General features: G+C 37.9%; 1 protein-coding gene across 3 annotated transcripts in view; it reads left to right on the forward strand.

Moving 5' to 3' along the window:
• LARGE1 (LARGE xylosyl- and glucuronyltransferase 1) overlaps positions 1–24,553 on the forward strand; it is a 375,788-nt gene that overhangs the window by 91,867 nt on the left and 259,368 nt on the right. For 2 of the 3 annotated variants that reach the window (XM_083365626.1, XM_083365625.1), the window contains one exon: positions 8,471–8,654. In XM_083365626.1, the coding sequence (XP_083221752.1) occupies positions 8,549–8,654 (106 nt within the window). In that variant the 5' untranslated portion in view covers positions 8,471–8,548. Of the gene's footprint in view, positions 1–8,470; positions 8,655–24,553 lie in introns of those variants that run through there. The other variant, XM_083365627.1, reaches the window with a different exon arrangement.

Consider the following 24,553-nt stretch of genomic DNA (forward strand, 5'->3'; position numbering starts at 1 on the left):
TTGGGCAGAAAGACAGAGTTAACCCATTCGTGGATTCTCCATCATCATGCTGAGAAAAGGCATTCAGGTAAGACAACGCCCCTTCACAGCACAAAGTTTAAATGGTGAAACTTGCTACCAGAAGATGACTAGATGGCTGTCAATTTGAATAACTCTGAAAAATCAGAAAATTTCAGTGGTGGGTTTCTGTCATGATGGGTTATAAATTATTTCTAGAGTCATAAAAATATAGTTCTCAGCACTAGCATCTTGGGCACATGAAAGTATTTTCAGTCATATAACTTTCTGAGCATATGGTGAGCTTGTGCATGACCATCACTTGCCTAAAGAGCACAACACAAAGAAAGAAAGGAATACACTCAGGCTGAGTCAATTCCTGATGCCTGGACCCATACAGCTTTCTTGGCAGCATTATTTATTTATTTTTATCCTTCCTTTATTATAGAAATTGATTGATTGGCTGACTGACTGACTGACTGAATGAAATTGTTTGATATTGTCTTTTTTTTCCAGGATGCATTTTTAACTTTCCAGTTTAGTGTACATCCCTGCACTGGCTTTGTTTAGCTTTTGAGATGTCATGGTTGGTTACCACTTGCTGAATCAAAAGTAAAAAAAAAAGCAGCTTTTAATTGCTCAGTCAATTTACACATAAACTTCTGTGCATTTTCTTTAAAACAACGCAACACTTAATCACTACTGTTAACAAAATACCATAGTTGTAATTAGAATAAGTCAAGATATTTAGAAAGAGTATATACTCATTACTGTATGAGGATTGCAGTTGCAGGAATTGGATATGTCTAGTTTAATGAAAAGAAGGATTAGGGGTGACATGATAGCAGTGTTCCAAAATTTAAGGGGTGCCATAAAGAAGAGGGAATCAATCTATTCTTCAAAGCACCTGAAGTTGGACAAGAAGCAACGGATAGAAACTAATCAAGGAGAGAAGCAACCTAGATCTAAGGAGAAATTTCCCGACAGAACAATTAATCATTGGAATAGGTTACCTTCAAAAGTTGTGGGAGCTGCAACACTGGAGGTTTTTAAGAAGAGATTGACAACCATTTGTTTGAAATGGTATAGGATTTCCTGCCTGAGTAGGGGGTTGGACTAGAACAGGGGTGTCAAACTGCTGGCCCGCGGGCCGGAGCATCACGGAGAAACCGCGCTCATCCCATTTTCGGCAATGGGAAAAAGTTCCGATACGTCACGCGACGTCACGTGACGTCGCAAGTTTGACATGCCTGGACTAGAAGATCCCTTGCAACTCTGTTATTCTATTATAGATCATAAATTATAAATTTATCTTTCAAGTTTAGTTAATTTAGCAACACTGAATATAAAGAAGAATATTTCAGAGTAGAAAAGAGATTGCATATGGTTATGGAGAGAAACAAAGTGATGAGTACAAGCTAGAAACTGAAAACAGTTTATGCCTTGTATCCATTGTACACCCAGAAAGAGGAGAGGAGGGAAACTTACCTTCCTTATTTATTTTATTTTTGTTTGATAAAGTCTAATTCAGTCAGATTCAGAATTGACTTACTCTTGTGCATCCCAATTTGTTTTTCTGACAGGTTAATTTAGTTGCTGTAATTGGACATCCTGGATGCAAATCTTTTTTGCCTATGAGACCTTCATTTATTTAGTCAGCTGTCAAGTGATTTTGTTGAAGTCTGGATTTTTTTTCTTTGAAACGGAGAATACTGGACTGTCTCCAGACTAGGTGTATTAAAATCTGAAAATCTTAAGGATATATCAAGTACAAATGATCATAGAATTATAGAAATAGAAGAAACACTTTGGGCCAGTAAGTCTTAACTCCCTGCTTTAGGTAGGAATGCAAATTAAATCATTCATGGAAGATGGTTGTTTAGCATCTGCTGGATCACATAATTTGAAGGAGAAGCCATTCCCTTTATGGCTAACTGGTGCTTCTTTTACTTTCTCCTGTAACATTAAACCAGATTTTCCTTTCTTGTAAGATAACACCATTATTTCATACCAAACCATGAATGGTGACACAGTGGTTAGAATGCAGTATTGTAGGCTAGATCTGCCCAGAGCCTGGAATTTGATCCTGATGCGGCTCAAGGTTGACTCAGCCTTCCATCCTTCCAGTAAAATGAGGACCCAGATTGATGGGGGCAATATGCTGACATTGTAAATGGCTTAAAGAGTGCTGTAAAGTACTATGGAGCAGTATTGCTGTTGCTATTCTGGGATAAGGGAGAAAACCTTCTCTGTGGCCTTCTCTGTGATGTCATTCAGGTACTAGAATTATGCTATTATATCATTGTCAGTCTTCTCTTTTCAGAGACAAACATACAAAGTAATTTCTACTCCTCTGATTATCTGTGTGTCCTTTTTCTAAACTTCAGGTACTTAAAAATGTGGTGTCCAGAACTGGACAAAATACTTGAATTGGTGTTTGATCAATACAAAATAAATGGAACAGTTGCTTTCATCAGTTGGGCAGGTACAATAAATTTAAATAAATTTCTCAATGTCATCTAAAATGGCTTTTCCATCAGTATATTAATTTTGTTATCAATTATTCTAATAATTGTAATCAATTATTTTTTCTAAATGTATGAGTGTATAATAATATAATAACTAGATCTACTATCATAGATCTGTGTATTTGATTTCTGTTTCCTAACTAAAGAGCTTTACAGATCTCACTATTATTTTTGCTACTTTCAAAACCGATTTCACCCATTTCACTAGTTATATTTTTTTATTTGAGAATAAGGTAGCCCTCAACTTATGATCACAATTGACCCCAAAATTTCTGTTGTTAAACAAGAAAGTTGTTAAGTGAGTTTTACCCCATTTTATTACCTCTCACCATAGTTGTTAAGGGAATCATTGCAGTTGTTAGATCAGGGGTGTCAAACTCAATTTCATTGAGGGCTGCATCAGCATTGCGGTTGCCCTCAGGGGGGCGGGTGGGTGTGGCCTACTTGGTGGGCATGGCTAAAGTGCGTATGGCCTAGTGAGTGGGCATGGGACAGATCTGAGGGTCTCTGACAGGAGGAGGGTCTCTGGGCCAGGGCCAAGGCTTTGGGGGCCGTTCCCTCACTGTTTCCAGGATGGCTTCATGGGCCGCATGAAACCACTTCACAGGCCGGATCCGGCCCCCGGGCCTTGTGTTTGACATGTCTCTGTTAGATGAATGTGGCTTCCCCATTGACTTTGCTTACCAGACTTTGCTTACCAGAAGGTCACAAAAGGGACCTGGGACATTGCAATCGTCATAAATATGAACCAGTTGCCAAGCATCCAAATTTTGATTACATGACCATAAAGATGCTGCAACAGTCGTAAGTGTGCAAAGTGGTCATAAGTCACTTTTTTTAGTACCGTTGTGTAACTTCATTTTCATTTTCATTTTATTTGATTTCTATACCGCCCTTCTCCCTAGGGACTCAGGGCGGTTAACTTCAAAGAGTCACTAAATGAATGGCAGTAAGTTGAAGACTACCTGCATCAGCTGTTGTCCAGGGTTTCTTCTGTCATCTGCCAATCTGATAAGCATTCACCATTTCATCAATTCATTAATGTTAAAACAGGATCCAGAGCTGAACTTTATAATACTTCGTTCAATACCTTTCTCAGTTTTATGAAGAACCAAGCATTGATGAGTACTTGAAAAACAAATTTTGAACCAATTGTATATCTACTAAATTGTCACTTCATCCAGCCCCAGTTTACTAATTGGTAATGAAAGTTGTTATGGCATTCGTATCAGCTGTTTGCTAAGAGAAAGATGGTATGCTTGGAGCATTCCTGCAATATGTTACGGAAGTTATCCAATCAAAATGTGAGATAAGCTTAGTTTAGCAAGACCTACTTTTGATAAATATGTGCTGACACCTGGTAATTACTACATTGTGTTTAAAGCATTTAACAGAGCAATCGCTTTTAGATGTGCTCTAGAATCCTTGCAGATATTGATGTCAGGCTATTGGGTCTTTAGTTCTCTGATTATTCTATCTTGGAATGTTTTTTGACTAAACAATCCTATTTGATGTCAATGCTTAGAGTACAGTACAATTTTGGGACCACAAAATTTGTTGTTAAGGAATGTGGTTATTAATTGAGCCATCAGTGACCATGTGTAATTTTACAAACCTTATAAATGGCAATAATGCGGTTGTAGGAGGCTGCAATTTCCATAAATGTTAGCTGTTGCCAAGCACTTGGATCATGACCAAGTGATGTTTATAACTTACTTTTTTCCCAACACCTTCATAACTTTGAACAGTCACTAACAAATGGTCATAAATCAATTATCTGTACCTAATATATATTTTTTCTAACGAATTATATATTAGCTAGGAAAAGGTAATCCAGATGCATCAGAATGGTTTTATATGATTTCAGGGATGCAGTTTGTTAATCAGAACTCTGTATTTAGTTATTAACTTAAGTCTGAATTCAGGAAAACTGCTGTCTAACACTTCTTAACTATGATTTTAAAAATAGTTTGTGCTGGACACAACAGAGAACAGCTTCACATATTTAGTATAGAAGCAAATAATCTGAACAGGTATGATTATATTCATTGTATGACAGCTCTGCAATTATGGTTTCTTAAAAAAGATCTTAATGGAAAGAAGCCTTGCTTAGCATTTTTATATTGTTTTAAGATTTATCTGAGAAACGTTTCTTCAATTAAATGATTAAAGGATTCCAATCAGCAGGCTGCTTTAGTATCCTACTCTCTAGATTTTTTTTTAAAAAAGCAGTAGTTATCTACAAATATTAGATAACTATCCCAAATCAAAGGACTACAAGTTAAGAATTTCACATTAAGAATTTCTATCTTCAGTGTTAGTCATATTGTAACAGCCAGTTTGCAAAAGAGATTTTATTGATCTTCACAAAATGTACCCAATCTTCAATTTAAGAAATAAAGAAGTATGGTTTTGGCTCTATGTACAAACATTTTTTGGAGGTTATGTAATGCCCTTTTTTTAGAGGGCTGTAGGCTGTGAAATGACCATTGCCTTCCTAATGGCATTGTGCTCTGCTAAATAATACATACACTGTTGGATTGTGGCACTTCAGTTTGCTTCCTCTCTTTTTAAACTTTTAAGAGTTTAAAATATAAGAGGAGAATAAACTCCACTCTGGTTGAGGTTTTCAAAAGAGTTTAAATGATATTTAGAGATATATATTTTTTCTCTATTTTTTTTTCTTCTGAGAGAATAGAAACACAGCATTATAAGACAAAAAGACATGAAAAATCACAAGGTTAGATCCCCAATTTATGTTATCTGTCTTGCCTGCTATAGATGGCCAAGATGGGACATGCTACGGATGAGTTATATTTATATAGAAAACTGCTGAAAGCCGTATGAATGCTCATATGAAATTGTAAGCTGAATTTCTGATGTGAGAAGAGCTTTGCATGTTATCACAATTATAAATTTCCAGGTGACATCTTCCACTTGTGAATTTTTTTGGCCGGAATATACTTGTGTGAAATTTGAATTTTATCAGTATATCTTTTTAAAACTTGATTATTATTCTTATGTCACTGCAGCTAATGTTCAGTTGGATCAGCACTGAAATGATGATTCAGCTATACAGATAATTTTTCTTGACTTCTTTGTGACTTGTCTTTTGTGCCTCTTTTTTTATTTTGTAAAAATTGAATATATTTAAAAGTTGAAAACAATTCTATTTCTCCTTATTTCCTGACATTTGTTTTGTGTCTTGTAAATGCCATCTGGTTAGAACAGTTAAGGAGTTAGCTAAAGGTCCTTAAAATTAGATGTGAATTCTGGCTAGTATGTTTATGTAGAACTAGTAGTGACATTGCTAACCCTTCATAGATTGCTAATTAACATTCTGTAGTTTGTATGTTATCTCAATTTCTATAACATATTTATCAATCAGTCAAATCTTTATTCTGGGTTATAGACCAGCATATTCTAACGCTTAAAATTCATTGTTTTTTTAAATACATTATTCTCTACTGTTTCCTTTTAAAAAGGATGATTGATGTTCCTATTTTCAATAAGTAGGAATAAGACTTTTGTAAGAGATTTTGTGAAATTTGGTTAATGTATTGTTAACTGAGATTTGCATCTCCCATATTTATGTTGCTGTTGTTGAGTGGTATCACAGTGATTGTGCTGTTTGTTAATGTTGTTCCTGTTATCTTCAGCACTGAAGTTTTAAGGAAATTTGGAGACAGCTTCATACTGTTATTACTAATTAAAAATATCACCTTCAGCAAACAGAAATAGGCATTAAGGCATATTTTTTCACAGATTTCTTTTTTCTAAATTAAAATTTAAATATTTACACTTACAGAAAATTAGAAATTACATATATTTATAATTTATTTCTGCAATAAAGTGAATGTTACACAGCACAGCGAACATATAATAGCAGATGAATACAATACTACTTGTTTTTCTATGTTTGTGAAAATTAGGCAAATAAAACACAGCTACTGATGAAAAAAGGAGACTAACGTCTACTGAAAGTATTTGCTGAAATTTATTGAAAATTGCCACACTTGACAAAGTTTCCAATAGTAGGATTTTTATGTGTAGCATGTCTGTCTCTCTGCCTCTGTCTGTCTGTCTCTATACACACACACACACACACACACACACACACACACACACACACAAAGGTATGTGCATGTGTATTTTGCTGCATTTTTCAATTTCAGTATTAAATCTTTCCTTTATAAAGGAAAGTTCTATATAATTCTTTGACAATGGCATGGAGATTAAATAGAACAAACAGGTATTTGTTAAATATTACATTAATTATTTGAGTTCTCTATGGAACTTTAGCACCAATAAATCTTTGCGTTCCAAAGCTATGCTCATTATACGGTATATATTCTCAGCCCTTAGGAAGATTTTTAATTACAGTTGTGCATCTAGACTTGTGAATTAAAGAGAATGCACTTTTCTTCTTGTGTGAGAATGCTGCAGTTGTAATACCTCATTGTATATCTTGAAGGATAATATTTATATTAATCATTGAATCATAACATTTTGCTTTGGCCTAGATCCAGCCTTCAGATTCTTTAGAACAGTGACCCCCAACATTTTGGGCACCAGGGACTGCTTCCGTGGAGAGAGGTTTTTCCATGAACTGGAAGGGGCATGATTTTGTGTGCTGCCTGTATCCTGCATATGGCGCTTCGTTTGTTTGAGCCCAGTTTCTGGCATGCCAGAAACAGGCTTCGTCTCAATCCCGCCAAGACTGAGTGGCTGTGCATATCGGCATCTCGGGTCAACCAGACTATTCCATCTCTAACGATGGGGGGTGAGGTGTTACCCCCCCATTGATAGGGCTTGCAACGTGGGCGTCCTCCTGGATTCACGACTCAATTTTGAAGACCATATAGGAGCCGTGACCAGGGGGGCTTTTGCCCAGGTTCGCCTGGTGCGCCAGTTGCGACCCTATCTGGACCGAGATGCCCTATGCACAGTCACTCATGCGCGCGTGACCTCCCGTTTGGACTACTGCAACGCTCTCTACATGGGGCTGCCCTTGACCACTCGGAGGCTTCAGCTGGTGCAGAATGCGGCCGCGCGAGTTGTGATGGGGGTCTCCCGATACTCCCATGTAACACCTCTACTCCGCGAGCTGCATTGGCTTCCGGTTGCCCTCCGGGTGAAATTCAAGGTGCTGGTGATGACCTATAAAGCCCTACATGGCTTGGGTCCGGGATATCTGAGGGAACACCTGCTGCCGGCATCAAGTTCCCTTCATCCAGTGCGCTCCCACAGGGAGGGTCTTCTCAGGGTGCCACCGGTAAGAGATTGCCGGCGGACGACACCCAGGGATAGGGCCTTCTCAGTGGGGGCGCCTGCCCTTTGGAACCAGCTGCCAGTGGAGCTGAGGACTGCCCCCGACCTCCGTTCATTCCGCCGGGACCTGAAGACCTGGCTCTTCGAGCTCTCTGGCCCAGGCTGAGGATTAATTTATTTTAATTGGGGTTTTACTTATACAGGGATAAATTTAATTTTTTTAAAACTTGGTTTTTTAACTTTTGTATTTTGGTTTTTAATTACCCTGTAAACCGCCCTGAGTCCTCCGGGAAAGGGCGGTATATAAATGTAATAAAATAAATAAATAAATATTCAGAAAGTTAGTTATACACTGGAAAGCGGTAAAATAAATCGGCTTTTGTGGAAAAATATTATTATTCCTATTACTGTTTGCTATAGCTTCTATTTATTATTGTTTAAATAAAACATATGTGATATCAGAGCTAGTGTCTGTCTGAGCTATTGGTTTATGCTCTTTCATCAGGCAGGTAAGGCACACATTTTACAGTACACTGACATTGGGACTGGGTTTTGCAGCATGCATGGCTGTTTTTTAATCTTAGTTTAAGGAGTTTGCAGAGACTATGAAAAAGTCTGATTTTTTTGAAGTGAGTGAGAAAGTGCTAAGCTGCATTGCTTTCTCTTGCTTTCAGATAATATGTGGGAGACTATGGACTCCATGCTTCCGACATAGGAACAGGAACAGGTGGGGAAGCTTCACTTCAGAGAGAATGCTGGGAATTTGCAGAGGGCGACGGAAATTCCTGGCTGCCTCTCTGACTCTGCTTTTCGTTCCTGCTATAACCTGGATTTACCTGTTTGCTGGGAGCTTTGAAGGTAAGAAAGAAAACCTTGATGTTAGAGTCTGGAGATTGGTGTGTTTCAGAATTTCCATCACTGTCACTTCAGATCTAGAAGCCTTGAGACAGATTGGATGCAGTTGTTCCCTCTCCTGTTCTCATCTCCTTAGGGACTAGGAAGAGGAGGCAAAGCTGTCTTTGTATAGCTGTGAAACTGTCAATATCTGTATTCTTGATCATTGTGTTGGTTCACTCCTGTGGGTGTACTTGTTATGAGAACTGAAGTATACATTGATTTATTAACAGCTTAGACTGATTTTTCTCAAAGACAATTTGGAACAAGTATTTCAGTAATTAACTCTGAGACTTTGAAAGGAAGATATGATATCTGTACATTTCTGTCTTATTTACTTATGTATTTATGTATGTACACAGCTGTCTCTATAAAGGCAGTTTCAGAACTGATGGCAATGTAGTTGAAAGCAATCTGCATCAGTTTTTGATATAAACATTGTGCATTAGATGTAGTACTTTATGTCTTTATTTTTAGTAATTTTCAAGAGAACAGCTGTATTTTTATCATTATAATTTATTTAGTTTTAATGCTCAAAAAAGCTCAACCAAGGCTGTCATGCCATAAGAAATATCCTTTCATGTTTGAATGACTTTTATTTCCTGTATTAAGACTTTAAAATTTCTTAGTGATTTTTTTGTTTGTTTTATGAACTTCAGGAAAATGGCTTAGCTTAATGTGAGCATTTTTAATTTTAAAAGCCATAGCTTCCCCACAAATAATCCATTCCCTTTCTCCTTTCCTTGGCCACTGAGCTTGTTAATAACCCTTAATAAGTTGATAAATTTTCCCTTTAAAATCTTTTCCCCCAGATTCTCCCGAAAATTTTTTCTCATAGATGAATTGTCCATTTTAAGACAATTTGAGAAACAACTTATGTAATCAGATCAAGAACCAGTCTAAGCCATAATATTTGATTTATTCTATTGTTCCAGAAGAACTTTGAAAATTAATTTTAATCAATGGTGCTTTGCCAAATAATTTTAGCTTGTTAATTTTAGTACATACTTTGTAGCATAAGATCTTGGATTTTACTGTTTTAATTAATTATAACATTGATTTTCTTTTTTGTTTTAACAAATTCTATAAGTTACTGAGAATTATTAAGTTAAGAGCAGCGAACAAATCTCATTAATAAATAAATACTTTCCTAATTGTAGTTTTAGAATTAGTTTCTATAAAAATAATTTTGAGCATTCCATAAGTACGGTAACTTCAAAATTTAAGACCTAAGGTATATCTTTAAGAAACCTAAATGAATTGGCTATACAGTTATGTGGTAATTTGTAAATAGAGTGGAGCTAGGCAGTTTTGATGGAAAAAAAAACATGGGTTCTTTATCAAAATATATTTAAGATCAAAGATATATTTAGATCAAAATATATTTAAAAAACTATCATATATATACATACAGCACACACACACACACACACACATTTATGTTATATTGACATCTACATTGCTGTTAATAAATAGCTACTTATTTCCACTACTAATAAGGTAGCTGAGGAGAAAAATGCTACATCCAGCTTCTTTGTATAATCAGGACAGAAGGTCAAACTTATATAGTAAGACCTACAATTCACAGGTTAGTGAGAACTATTACTCAAAACAACAACAACAACCCAACACTGATTCGCCATTACAAGAGAATAAATAGTTTCAGGATTTAATCTGAGTAGGTCACTGGGACCAGAGGTTTAGTCTTCCAAGCTTTCGGAGTTGTGCTGGAGCCCATCCTCAGAGTTCCAGCATGAGTCCAAATCTTTGGAAGACTAAAACTCAGGTGCTGGTGACTGAGATTGGATCCTGAAACATTATCCTGGGACACGTATATTTGCCTTCATTTGTGAGTATATTGTTTTGCTAAGCTCCATGTTCAGTAAATCCATAGTTATTCATTTTGGTTAATACTCCAAGTTTATGTATATACATTAAAACTATTAGCATCTTTAAATCTTATTCTTTCCAAAAACATACTATCAAATATATGGCTATTAAATGAAAATGAATGTATGACCATAATGAAAAGACTGATCAGTATTAGTTAGTATGATCAGAGTTTAATAATCTGCTTAAAAACTCATACTTATTTATACGAATATAAATGTTGCTTCTTTTTTCCATTATTGTGGTTTCTCTTTTTGACTTTTAAAACCCTGGAATATAACAATAGAGGTGCAAGCATGTGTGCATGTATAAATATATATCTTTATATTTCACTCACACATCTGTAATCATTTTACACTTCCAGCATAACATCCAATATGTTATCCAAGCCTTCTAAGTGTGTGTCAGTATAATGCATAGCTCTTTTAATTATTGAGAAGTGGGTAATATGTTGGCTTCTAAGATTGTTTCTGTATTAGAAATCCTAGCTTTCATAAAAGGGTAGAATGTGCTCGGGCTAAAAATGACTTCTTCTACCATATTGGACAGAATATGCCAGATCTAACTGCTATATCTTTACCATTAGCATGGAATTCTGATCTGACTTAGACTAGTAATCTTATGTACTGTACATCTGCTGTATCTTATCAAAGATGCCATGTAGGGCATTATGGGAAAGCCTCAATTGAGTGTGTGTAGTTGAGATTAGTATGGTAACGACTTTGGCATATGGAAAATTAAAATTGAGAAATCTAAACAAAGTAAATAATTAAAATCATGAATTGATTCCTTGTCTGTGAAACTGAAAAACAGGGATGGCACAATAGAACTGAATGATAGTTGTCTGATCTTCTGTTAAGAAGTTGGTGAATCCATGCAAGAAATGAATTGTCTGGTTGTTAGAGATAAAAAGGTTGATTCATCTTGTGTCTAGCAAAAAATAATTCTGTGTTGAGATTTATTACAGAAAGAATAAAAAATAAAAAAGCAATAGCCTAGTGTTTTTAGAGACTTTCAGTTGGACTACTGAATTTACTTTCTGGTTTTGTGTCCTGGATTAGGACAGAATGTAAAATGATGTAATTTCAGGACCATCCAGGATCTTGAAAGTTCTATTTCTAAGAAAGATTACTCATGGACAGAGACATAAAAAAGAATATTCAGGTCAGAACAGAAGTCATATTCCTGGCAGTGAAGAAATGTACATAAAATGTATACATCAGCAATCATGCTTAGAGGCACAAAGGCGACCAATCACATAGAATTGCAAGTAGCAGATTTCTCCTACACAAATAAACTGCTGTCATGCAGACATACTAGAAGTTACGACCAACCTGTTCTTACAGAACTGGTCCTATTTATGAGACTTGTGATTACATAATGAACCAGGAGCCATTCTGGAATCTAGCCATATACAAGAATGATAATAAATTAATGAAGTGTGATGTGCCACAAGTGTGTCTGGGTTAATTGAATCAAAAACCTTAATTCAGCTACAGCTTATCCAACCCGATCTGGCCAAAAGGTCATCCAGGCATGCTGGATATTCTTACCTGAACCATAATTCCCAAGGTACGTTCCTTTGCAAACAAGCAGTTTTATAATTCCTTGCCTTAATCAGACTGGTCACAATAATGTGAAATTACATCTCAGTATTGAATAGAGAATCTTAGGCTAGTGATTGATTCTGGCATCAGTCCCATGCTTGGGATTGACTGAAGTGGAGAGAACTAAGTGGGTGGGATCGTCTGACTCCTCTTTTTCCTCTGAGGACTCTAATGTGGCCAAGTTTCATGAAGCTTGAAAAGCATATTGTAGCGCCAGAAAAAGTACAAAAACTGGTAACCAAAATTATCAGTTCTTCTATTTTAAAAAAAGGTGCCACTTAGGAAAGAAAGCAAGGCTCGTGCATAGTTTAGATAAAAATAATAAATAGAAGAGGGTTTTTCCTGTCTTAATATAGAATCCAGGTACATCCAGTGAAATTGAATTATGGGAGATGATAAAAAGAATCTCTGTTTTAAGTAATGTGTGCTGAAAACTATGAATTTCTACATCCTAAAATATATTGCAGTCAACACCTGCGGAATTTCAAAGGATACTTAAACAGATGCAAGGAGAATAAGAATTTTAATAGCTAACAGTCATAATGGCTATATATTAACTCCAGGATGAAAGGCCGGGTGCACTGTAACAGAATTGCAAACTTTTACTGAATGGACGGACAACTGCTAACACACACGGACAAATCCAATCTGGGTTTATCAGATTAAATGATAAAGTCTTGATTTAACTAGGGCAATCATTTTCAGTATATTAGTTTGGACTGCAGAAAGTTAAAAAAAAAGATAATTGGGCTGTGGACAACACTAACTAAAAACTTTCCCTATACTTTTTCTGGTTAAATTGATACGAAAACTGAATATAGACAGCCTTCTATCCTCAAATTACTATTTTAATAAATTGCTAGTATTTCACTATTTTCCTGTGTTGTACTTCAAAGGCTGGATTGTAAGGTAGCTTCTCAAAGGAATTATTATAGATCAAAAGTATTTCATATTATCTGTAGTATACATTTCTATATGTACATAATATCTGGTTTCCAGCAGCTTTAGCATATGTTCTTTTCCGAATATGCAAATAAATGAGTAAATCTACACACATAATTTGATTTTACTTCTCATAGAAAGTCATTTTGTGAATATTTATTTTGTTGTTGTTGTTTTCAAATTGTTGTATTTCCAGCTCCTGGCATATAGTATCTAAAGTGCAATAAAATGTGTACAATATTTTACAAAGATCTTGTCTGAGATATTTTGAAGTTGTTTTAGATTCAAGTTTCAGATAACGTATCCACTCAGAAAACTTTCTGCAAGTCCAACACATTATACAAGATATTACTTTTTTATTTAGGTCACTCAAATGAAGTCATAGTTGCAGTCTATCAGTTGAGTGCTATTTCATATGTTAAGCTTGAAAGGTTTATCCCTATTTGGGACAAAAAAGAACACCAGGCTGACTCAATGCTAATTGTAGAACTTATGTCTAACTCACCTATAAGACACGATTAAGAGTAGTTTTATGGTTGCATGTTAGGTTAATAATTACAGGAAAACATTTTCTTAACAATTAGAGAAATTTAGTGTTAATGTTTATGGATCTTTTCTCTAGGCATCAGCAGCATGGATTAAAACTTTCATTCTATAAGAGAAATCTTTCCCATCCCCACTCTCACTGTCACCAAATAATAAGTTTTGTCAACTGTCACTTGCACAGGCTTCTTCGGGATGTTTAATAATATGGATTCACAAGCTCATGCTTTAATTCCTTTTTATTTCTTCCTTTGTTCCTGTTGGATTTCATCAATGTAACTCATTATTGAAAACCACTGTCAAGAAAGAAAAGAAGGATGTCTTTCCTTCATGCACAGCTGTCACATCAACTGATTTTTTACTGGAACTAGATGAATTAAATCAAGACAGCTGTTACAAAAAAACAGTCTTCTAAGCATTACTGGATTCTGTGTGTCTCATTGAACATTTGCATAGTATGATTGAGAAAGACATTGGGAAGTTGTCATAAACATTTGATAGTTTTTGTTCTCATTGAAATATGAAATTGAAACATGTTCAGTAAATGATTTACCCTGATACACTCTGATTAAAATAATCAAAATTTATTTCACAGTAAGTTGCTTTATGAATCATAGTCCTGACAAGGTGATATTAAGCAAATCCAGCTTGCTCCATCAACTTCGCTTGTCAGAAGTCCCCTGGGAAGGTCATAATGTGATCCCAGGATGCTGGTAGTCATTGTAAATGCTGTTGGCCAGGTGCTCAAATTTTGAATATATGATTATGGTAATAGTGATGGCCAGAAGTGCAAGTACATATTATAAATCACTTCGGTCATTGCTGCTATAATTTCAGTGATTAAGTGAATGATCGTAAGTCAAGGACTACCTATATTATGTCATCAAAAACTATTTATCCTTGATAAGGACGGCTAGGTTTTTGGATGGAACAGTGATTAAACTAATCAATAATATTTGAGAAGAAATAACTCATGTTAATCAAATTTGAAAATTTATCTTCAAATTTGATATTGTAAATCAGTGGCCTCTATCTTTTGGGCACCAAGCACCAGTTCTGTAGAGAAAGGTTTTTCCACAGACTGGAGGAGGTGTGATTTTGTATGTTGCCTGCATCCCGCAGATGGGGCTTCGCTTGTTTGTGCGGCCTGGTACAGACTATATGGAATACATATATACACATTAACTATATGGCTATATGTAGAAATACATGGGAATTCTTTTTTTTATTTATTTATTTTTTTTTATTGAAAAGTTTTAAAATACAGTTTTCCTTTAGAAAACCCCCCTTCCCCCTCCCTCCTCCCCTCCCTACCTCCCCCCTACCTCCCCCCCTCCCCCTCTCCCTCCTCCCTCCCCTGCCTCCCCCCCCTACTTCCCCTCCTCCCCCCCTCCCCCCCGACTTCCCAGAGCAAAATACAAGGTATATATCTAAAAAGCAATCATAAACAATCATATAGTAACAACTATAAACTCTAAAATCCATCACTCTCTAGCTTATATAGAGTAAACCAATCCTTAATAATACTAAATATGTATAAAGAACTAAAATAAAAGAAAACTAGCGTCATTCCCATCTATGTTCTTCCACAATTCACTATTTCCTAAACATATTCTCATTTACACATCACAAGCACCTATCCCTATTAACCTCTCTAGCCAAAATGGGCTATAATAGATAGTTCTTACACAAATTAACCCGCATTAACCCACAAAACTTTCTTCCTCTTCCTCTGCAGTAAATTGTCCATTAATTCCAAATTGAAGATTCTGTTACCATACATATCATCCCAAAACTCTTAAAAACACAACTACCACTTGACTGTAGGTATATTGTGGAAGTTCCATAGATTTCTACTGGTCTTATTTTTTTATCTTTTTTGAGCGTTTTAAGGCAGCACGCGTCACCCTCTGTTCTCTAGGATCATCCAAAAGAGTTGCAGCTTGATCTCCTCCTGTACCATTCTCGTCTATCTGTCCATCTTCATCCTCTTGATGTTCTCCTTCTCCAGATCCCTCTGCAGCTTCCAAAAGTGTTGATGGGGTAGCTTTTAAGACATTGTTGTAAAAATCATGCACTTGCTTCACAGTACCCAAACAGTACCTTTTGCCTTCATACATGAAGCTCAACCCAGCTGGGATCTCCCATCTGAACCTTATATCTCTTTGCTTGAGCTCTTGCACAAGAAATATAAAGTCCTTCCTTCTCTTTAAAATCTTTGGAGGAATTTCTTTTAGAACCAAAACTTCTTGACCAGCAATCACAACTTTAGTATCATAGGCATCTTGTATAACTTCATCACTAATTTCCCTTTTTACAAAATAAACCACCACATCTCTAGGCAACTTTCTCTGTTTAGCAATCCACGAGTTCACACGAAACACTTTGTCCATGCCTTGTTTTATTTCAGATGCTGGATGGTTCAATACCACCTCAAAAGCCTCAGAAACCAGCTGCTTTAAATCTTCCTTTATATTCTCTTTTAGGCCTCTAATTCTAACAGCAAACTGCATCTGGTAAAATTGAGCCAGACTCAGTTCGCTATCCATTTTGTCTTTTAAATCTTCAATTTCCAATACTTTTGCTTCTAATATAGCATTCTTTTGAGTCAAATCTTCCACTTTGTCATCCAGCACCTCCACACATTTAGCTACTTTATGCACTGAGGACAAAATGTCTACCTTCATCTCTCTGAGTTTCTGTTCCATCCTTTCTTCCATTCTCTGCTCCAATTTCTCCAATTTCTCCTCCATCTGTACAAATTTAACACCCATTGACTCCAAAATTAACTGGGTATGTTTTTCAAGATCCTTCGATGTCAATACATCGGGAGAATGCAACGCCTGCAGTAATGATTGTTGTTGCACCGGAGAATTTCCAGCACTCCGAAAAGTTCTAGGGGGAGGTTTAGCCGCCATCTTTTACTTACAATTGTGACGCCCTTTCACTTTAAGTTTTAAGCAAAGTCCATCAAGCTCGAGAGTAAAATAAAATAATCCTCTTCATCTCTTCATCTTTCCCTCTTGTACTGCTCTGCCTGCTCTTTTCCTTTCATAGTCTCTCCTTCAAGCAGGGATGGTCGCAGACGCCTGGCTCTGCTCCATAAAGTCCGGAGCAGAGACGCTAGCCAGCTGGGAGCAGCCCAGGCTACGGGGGAGTTCAATCCTTCAGCCGCCCAAGCTCCAAGCTCAGGCGGCCCCGGAGAACTCGACCCCTATCTGGGGGCTCACCCCCTCCTCTTCTCCCGAGGAGGGGGCTTCAAATTCACCCGAACAGCTGATCGGCGCTGTTTCGGGCGAAAAATCACACAGCTGAGCCGCGGGCAGCCCGGGAAGGCTGTCTCCGGCGCCGCGGAGCCACCGGAAGTCGAAAAGTCGAAAAGAAATACATGGGAATTCTTAATTTTTAAAAAAGAAACTAGAAGGATCAGTTGTGGACAGAATCAATTTAAATATACACAAAACTGAAATTCAATATGGAGTATTATTTTAGAGTACATTAAGGTACTTAGAATCTGTAGGCATTGTTTTAATCACTCAAAATTTTTAAAAGAGGAGTAAAAATAAACCCAGACAATTATTGTTCAGACAAATAGGTAGAAATAGTAATAAGAGGAAAACAAGCTATATAAAAGAACAAACTTTGCTAAAGAAAAATCATTGTGGATTTTTCAGGTAAGTCCTGCCTAAACAATTTTGTGAAATTTTGGGAGTATCTGCAGCTCTTGGATTCAATAGTGGTCCTAATGAAATTGTGTCCAAAAAAAAAAGGAAGAAAGAAAAGTAAACTTTTCACAGAATTCCTCATCAAGAACTTTTATGTAAAGTATTCCTCATAAAATAAGATTCTTTTCCCTGAAAAATCAGAAAGTAAATAGGAATAAATAGCCAATTTTCTCAGTGGAATAAAGTAAGACCTATTCTTCATGAATTTTTATTGGGACCAATGCAATAGAACTTGTTCATAAATAATCTTGATTTAGGGCTAAGTAGTAAATTGATTATGAAGAGATCCAGAATGTTTTATCAAATGGCAAATAAGATTCATTCTAAATAACTGTTAGTTGATGCACATTGGGACAATTGTACCCAGGAAAAGGATCTTGGGTCACAGTATATAACTCAACTCACTGGGTATCATTCTGTAAATTCCACACTAGGATTCATTATGAAAATGAAACTGACAGTATTGTAATGTCCTTGTCCACAACCGTGACAGTGCATCTATAATTATGTGTATCATTCTGGAAAAAAGTTTATAATACAGTTGAATGCAGAAGAAAACAAGAACAGGAGTCATCCAATGAATAAAAGATTAGAACAGACAAAAGACAGTACAGTTCATAAACAAGAAGTAATGTGCACTAACTTGGATGGCTTTCAGACAGGATTGGATAAATTAAGGAGGGGGATATATCTATTAATGGATATTAGTCTTAAAGACTTAATAGAGTTGGGTTGGGGTTAGCAGGCTTCCAAGCACCAGTTGCAGGGAAAGAATAATGGTGAAGAAGTATGTTTCTGTTTCTTGCTTACAGGGATTTTCAAAGTTTGGACAACAAATGTTCTGCTAACATGGACTTTTTCTTAATACAGCAGAACAGTCCTTATGTCTTCATGCATTTACTTACTTCACATGGAAACTATTACTTACTGGCTGCTAATAATGATGTAGCAGAAGGATAATATACTTGGTACTAAATTGATATCATGGTCAGTGTGAACTGCTATTTAAATTTGCAGTTGCTGTTTGTAAAGAGAAAAACAATTGGTAAACAGTGAATACCATTTCCTTTTAATCATCACTATTGCTTTGTTTGCAAGGAGCCCAAGTATTCAATATTATTAAGTACCAGTCTGTGGCAAGATGTAATTGATTTTAACAAGAAAACAGGTGAATTAAGCAGTAATGAACACACATATTAATTAATTAATTAATTAATTAATTAATTATATTTATATACCGCCCTTTCCCGAAGGACTCAGGGCGGTTTACAGGGTGATTAAAACAAAAAATACAAAAGTTAAAAACAGATTAAGAAAAATTATATCCGTCCCTGAATAAATAAAACCCCGGTTAAAATTAAATTAAAATTAAAATTCTCAGCCTGGGCCAGAGAGCTCGAAGAGCCAGGTCTTCAGGTCCCAGCAGAACGAACGGAGGTCGGGGGTGGTCCTAAGCTCCACTGGCAGCTGGTTCCAAAGGGCAGGCGCACCCACTGAGAAGGCCCTATCCCTGGGTGTTGTCCGCTGGCAGTCTCTTACCGGCGGTACCCTGAGAAGACCCTCCCTGTGGGAGGCACTGGACGAAGGGAGCTTGATGCCGGCAGCAGGTGTTCCCTCAGATATCCCGGACCCAAGCCATGTAGGGCTTTATAGGTCATCACCAGCACAAGTGAGTGCTAGCAATGTGGTTCTGCTGTCTCCTCTTCCTTTTAAAGGGCTGAATAATCAGTTTGCAGATGCTTTTGCTGGAAAACATTTGCTTTATCTTAAATTATTAAAATATTTATTTCCCTCCTAAATATACTAATAAATAATAAAGCATACAAAGATGTTGACATTAACCAGATTATGTCTAAAATATTTTGTTCAGTTTGTAGAGACTGCCAGTCTAAAGAAGTTATAATTATCAATCTTCAGAACCAAAGAAAACTTGAAGTTTCTGTAGACTTTAAACTTTTAGAAACCTAAAAGAATAGTTAACTTTTAGCAGGGGAATAAACTGTTATACCTGGTAATATACTGAATGTGTTTATCAGTGTGCATACCTGATTGAGAAGTTGCTGTTGCTCTTTATTTCTGGTAAATTTTCATTGTCTCATTGAAATGGCTACTCCTCTGTTCATTTTTCTTTCTGTGCCTTTTTAAATAGAGCTTTAAGAAAGATATCAGATGAGCTAAGAACAGCTGGTTAACTTTATCCAAAGTGTTCTGATACCATTCCAACAATTTGGAAGTGTTCTAAACTCGAAATCATTCCATTTCAAGCTTAAAACATTGGTTTCTAACAGAATTATTTTAAGCTTGAAAAAAATCTGATAAACATTGAATAATACTTTCTCAACTTGAAATGTTTTGAATTCTGCTGTTCTTCTACTTTTAAGTACCTAAAGCCCTGGTTAGAATTACTGCTCTGGGAGCATTATCTTACATAATCATGCCAAAGTTATCATTTGCTGAAAACTTTATGATAGAATGAAGCCAGTGAATGCTGTCTGCCATCTTGTCATATGACTTTACAGAATACAAATTATGCCTAGAGGTGATAAACACAGTTTGAAAAATAGCAGAGAAAGAAACTAATAGAAGTATTTTCACACAGAGACACACATAATGTTTCACAAAGAGGAGAGAAAGAAATGAAATAGGATAAGAACCTGCACAAAGGGAACTCCAAGAGGAATTGAACAGAGGGAGAGTGTAGTAGGCAAATCAGGTGACACTTAGGTAGATATAGCTGTTAAAGAAATATCAGAAAATGGAGAAGTATCAGGCTTCAAAACATCAATCTACTCTGCATAGAATACCCAAATGAGAAGAGGATCCAAAGATTAATATTCTCCTGGCCATAAAACATTGCCACCCAAGTTTTATTTGAAGATCTTGATTCATTAGAGGTGATTACACACATTACTGGAGCTTGGCAAACTGATTTCAGGAGTACTATTATCTTGCAGTTAATTGTCAAGGTGATTTATTCCTTTAGCAGATTTCAACCTTTACATGGTAGACACCAGAAGGGAGGAGAGAATCTGAAGAACTATTTGTTTCTTTACTGTAGCTGCAAACTTCTAGTTGACCTATTTAGCTGTAAAAGTCAATCTCTCATTGAAACTTAGGTTTTTGTATCTTCTGTAGTTCTGAACATAGAGAAATATTGAATAGCTTTAGAAAGAAAACCTTTGCATGCTGTATATTATCTATTTGATGTCAAGAATAATTTATCCACTCCTCGGAGAGACTCCTTTATGGGCATTATATTTGCTTTTTTGGCTGCTACTGCACACTGTTGGCTCATATTTAAGTGATCATCCACTTAGGACTCCAAGGTCCCTCTCCCAGTTATTATTTTTGAGCCAAGTTTCACTTATTCTGTACTTGTACCTTTGTTTTTCCTGCCTATGTGTAAAGCCTTACTTTTCTCCACATTAAATTTCATGTTGTTGGATAGGGCCCATTGTTCAAGTCTGCCAAGATCTTTTTGGATCCTGAGTTCGTCTTCTGGGGTGTTGGCTATTCCTGCTAGCATAGTGTCATCTGCAAATTTGATGAATTCCCCTTCTCTTCCCTTGTCTAAGTCATTTATGAAGATATTGAAGACTACTGGGCCTAAGACAGAACCTACATCCATGTAGATGTAGTACCATTAAGGACTACTCATTGAGTATAGTTTATCAGGCGGTTACAAATCCATCTGGTGGTGATGCTGTCTGTCCCACATTTTTCTAGTTTACCAAGAAATCCGTTGTGGTCTACTTTGTCAAATGCCTTGCTGAAGTCTAAGTATACTAATGTTTCATTGGACTACTAATTTACTTACTCTGTCAAAGAATGAAATAAGATTGGTTTGGCATGATCTGTTTTTAATAACCCATGCTGGCTACAAGTTATAACTTTATTTGTTTCAAGATGTTCACAGATCTGTTTTTTGATTATTTTTTCCCAGTATCTTCCCAAGTATTGATGTGAGGCTGATTAGTCTGTAATTTCCTGGATCTGGGTCCCCCCCCTCCTTTTGTGAAGATGGGAACAACATCAGATCTTTTCCAATCTCCTAGTTGTTCTCCAGTGTACAGGATTTTTTAATAATATGATACAACAGTTCTGAGATAACATCTGCCAGCTCCTTCAGAACTCTGGGATGTAATCCATGAGGTCCTGGTGATTATATTCATCAAGATCAGACAGATGTTCTCTTACCATATTCTTATTTTAATTTTTATTTCTAGTCTGTCTTTTACAGTTACGTTTTTGATAGATTGGGCTATAGTTTCTTTTTCTTGAAGACTGATGCAAAGAATGAGTTAAGCAGCTCTGCTTTGTCTCTACTGCCTGTTACTTCCTTGCCCCTTTTCGCTTTAGTGGACCAACTGTTTCCTTGATTTTTTTTATTGTTATTTATATGTTGAAAGAAACTTCTTTAAAAATTATCTTAGACTTTTATTGAAGTCTTTGTTCGTTCTGAGCCTTTGCTTTCTTGACTTCTTCTTTTCAGATTTGGGCTATCTGCTGATATTCTGCCTTAGTTATGTGTCCCTCTTTCCATTTTTTGTACTTATCTTTATGTCTTTCAGTTTATCAGAGAGATCTTTATGCAGCCATGCTGATTTCTTCTTGGATTTCTTGTTTTTCTTTTTCAGTGGTATTGTGCTGGGCTATGTTTTTATGATCACGTTTTTTCAGTTTCCCATGCTTCTTGATTAATTGTACAATTCAATTAAAAATAAACTGAAATATTGTTATTTAACAAAATAACAATAAAAATATTATAAATTTTTTTGAAGGAATTTATTTTACTTTAAAAAACGTAGCATTTTAACATGGGTGTGTAGAGTTTTTACATCCACTGTATGTGAGATTGTAAAATATAAACAGTAATTTATTATTATTTATTTATTACTTTAATTTGTATACCGCCCTTCTCCCGAAGGACTCAGGGCGGTGAACAGGGCAATACATAAAAACAAGATACAAAAATTAATATTAAAAGTAATTAAACAGTGCCCATAATAAATTAATACAGATTAACAGTTAAAATCCATTTATAAAATCCAACCCTGTCCCATCAGGCCAGGCCAGCTTGTTCAAAGAGATGGGTTTTAAGATCACGCCGAAAGGAGCGGAGATCGGGCGCCATCCGGAGCTCGACCGGAAGATGGTTCCAAAGATCCGGTGCACCCACAGAGAACGCCCTCCCCCTGGGGGCCACCAGTCGACATTCTTTGACCGGTGGCACCCTGAGGAGGCCCTCTCTCTGGGAGCATACTGGGCGGAGGGAAGTTGACGCCGGCCGCAGGTGCTCCCCAAGGTATTCCGGACCCATGCCATGTAGGGCTTTGTAGGTCATTACTAACACCTTGAACCTCACCCGGAAGACAACTGGTAGCCAATGCAGCTCGCGGAGCAAAGGTGTGACATGGGAGTGTCGGGAAACTCCCAACACAACTCTCGCGGCTGCATTCTGTACCAGTTGGAGCCTCCGAGTGGTCTTCAAGGGTAGCCCCATGTAGAGACCGTTGCAGTAGTCAAGACGAGAGGTCACGAGCGCATGAGTGACCGTACGTAAGGCATCCCGGTCTAGATAGGGCCGCAACTGGTGCACCAGGCGAACCTGGGCGAAGGCCCCCCTAGTCACAGCTACTATATGGTCTTCTAAGGAAAGCTGTGAATCTAGGAGGACTCCCAAGTTGCGAGCCCTATCTACAGGGGGTAATAACCCACCCCCCATAGTGAGGGGTGGGATATCCTGAATATCATGAGATGCCGGTACGCACAGCCACTCCGTCTTGTCAGGGTTGAGTCAAAGCCTGTTCCTCCCCATCCAGACCCGGACCGCCTCCAGGCACCGGGACATCATGTCGAGGGCATCACTGGGGTGGTTTGGGGTCGAAATGAAAAGCTGGGTATCATCAGCATACTGATGATACCCAACTCCAAAACCACGAATGATCTCACCCAGCGGTTTCATATAGATGTTGAACAGGAGAGGCGAGAGGACCAACCCCTGAGGAACTCTACAAAAGAGAGGCCTCGCGGTCGACCTCTGCCCCCCTGCCAACACCGACTGCGAGCGTCCCAGGAGATAGGAGGAGAACCACTGAAGAACCGTGCCTCCCACTCCCAATCCCCTGAGGTGCCGCAGCAGGATACCATGGTCGATGGTATTGAAAGCCGCTGAGAGGTCTAATAGGACTAGGACAGAGGAATATCCGCTGTCCCGAGCCCTCCAGAGATCATTCACCAGCGCGACCAATGCCGTCTCCGTGCTGTACCTGGGCCTGAAGCCCGATTGGTACGGGTCTAGATAATCCGCTTCATCCAGGACCAGAGGGAGCTGATGCACCACCACACTCTCAACAACCTTCGCAAGGAAGCGAAGGTTGGAGACCGGGCGAAAGTTATTTAGCACAGCCGGCTCCAAGGCAGGCTTCTTGAGGAGAGGTCTTACCACCGCCTCTTTCAAGGCGGCGGGAAAACTACCCTCACTCAAAGAGGCAGATATAACCGCCTGGAACCAGCCTCGTGTCCCCTCCTGGGCTGCATAAACTAGCCAGGAAGGGCACGGGTCCAATAAACAGGTGGTGGAGCTCAGCCTCCCCATAATCCTGTTCACTTCCTCCGGAGTTACAGGATCGAACTCCTCCCAGGTAACATTGACAAGACCGCTCGTGTCCTGATCGTCCGACGCTGCCCAGTCGGAGTTTAAACCGGTCCGAATCCAAGCGATTTTGTCCGACAGATGTTGACTAAACTCCTCGGCACGCCCCTGCAAGGGTTCCTCCCTCACCTCCTGATTAAGGAGGGAGCGGGTCACCCTAAACAGGGCAGCCGGGCGATTATCTGCGGACGCGATGAGGGCAGCGAAGTAGTTAGACCTCGCCACCCTCATCGCTGCGAGATAAGACCTAATATGAGTTCTTAGTCGCAATCGGTCGGATTCAGATCGGCTGGACCTCCAACCGCTCTCTAGGCCCCGTCTCCGACGCTTCATCTCCCGGAGCTCCGCGGAGAACCATAGAGCCCATTGGGATCTGCGCCAGGTCAGGGGCCGCAAGGGTACAACTCGGTCAAGTGCCTCCGTGGCCGTCCTTTCCCAGGCTTCCACTAAGGCATCTGCCGAGCTGTGAGCAGAGGAGGCAGGTGGGGACCCCAGTGCTGC

Source organism: Vipera ursinii (genome assembly GCF_947247035.1).
Source record: "Vipera ursinii genome assembly, chromosome: 6".
Lineage (NCBI taxonomy): Eukaryota > Metazoa > Chordata > Lepidosauria > Squamata > Viperidae > Vipera > Vipera ursinii.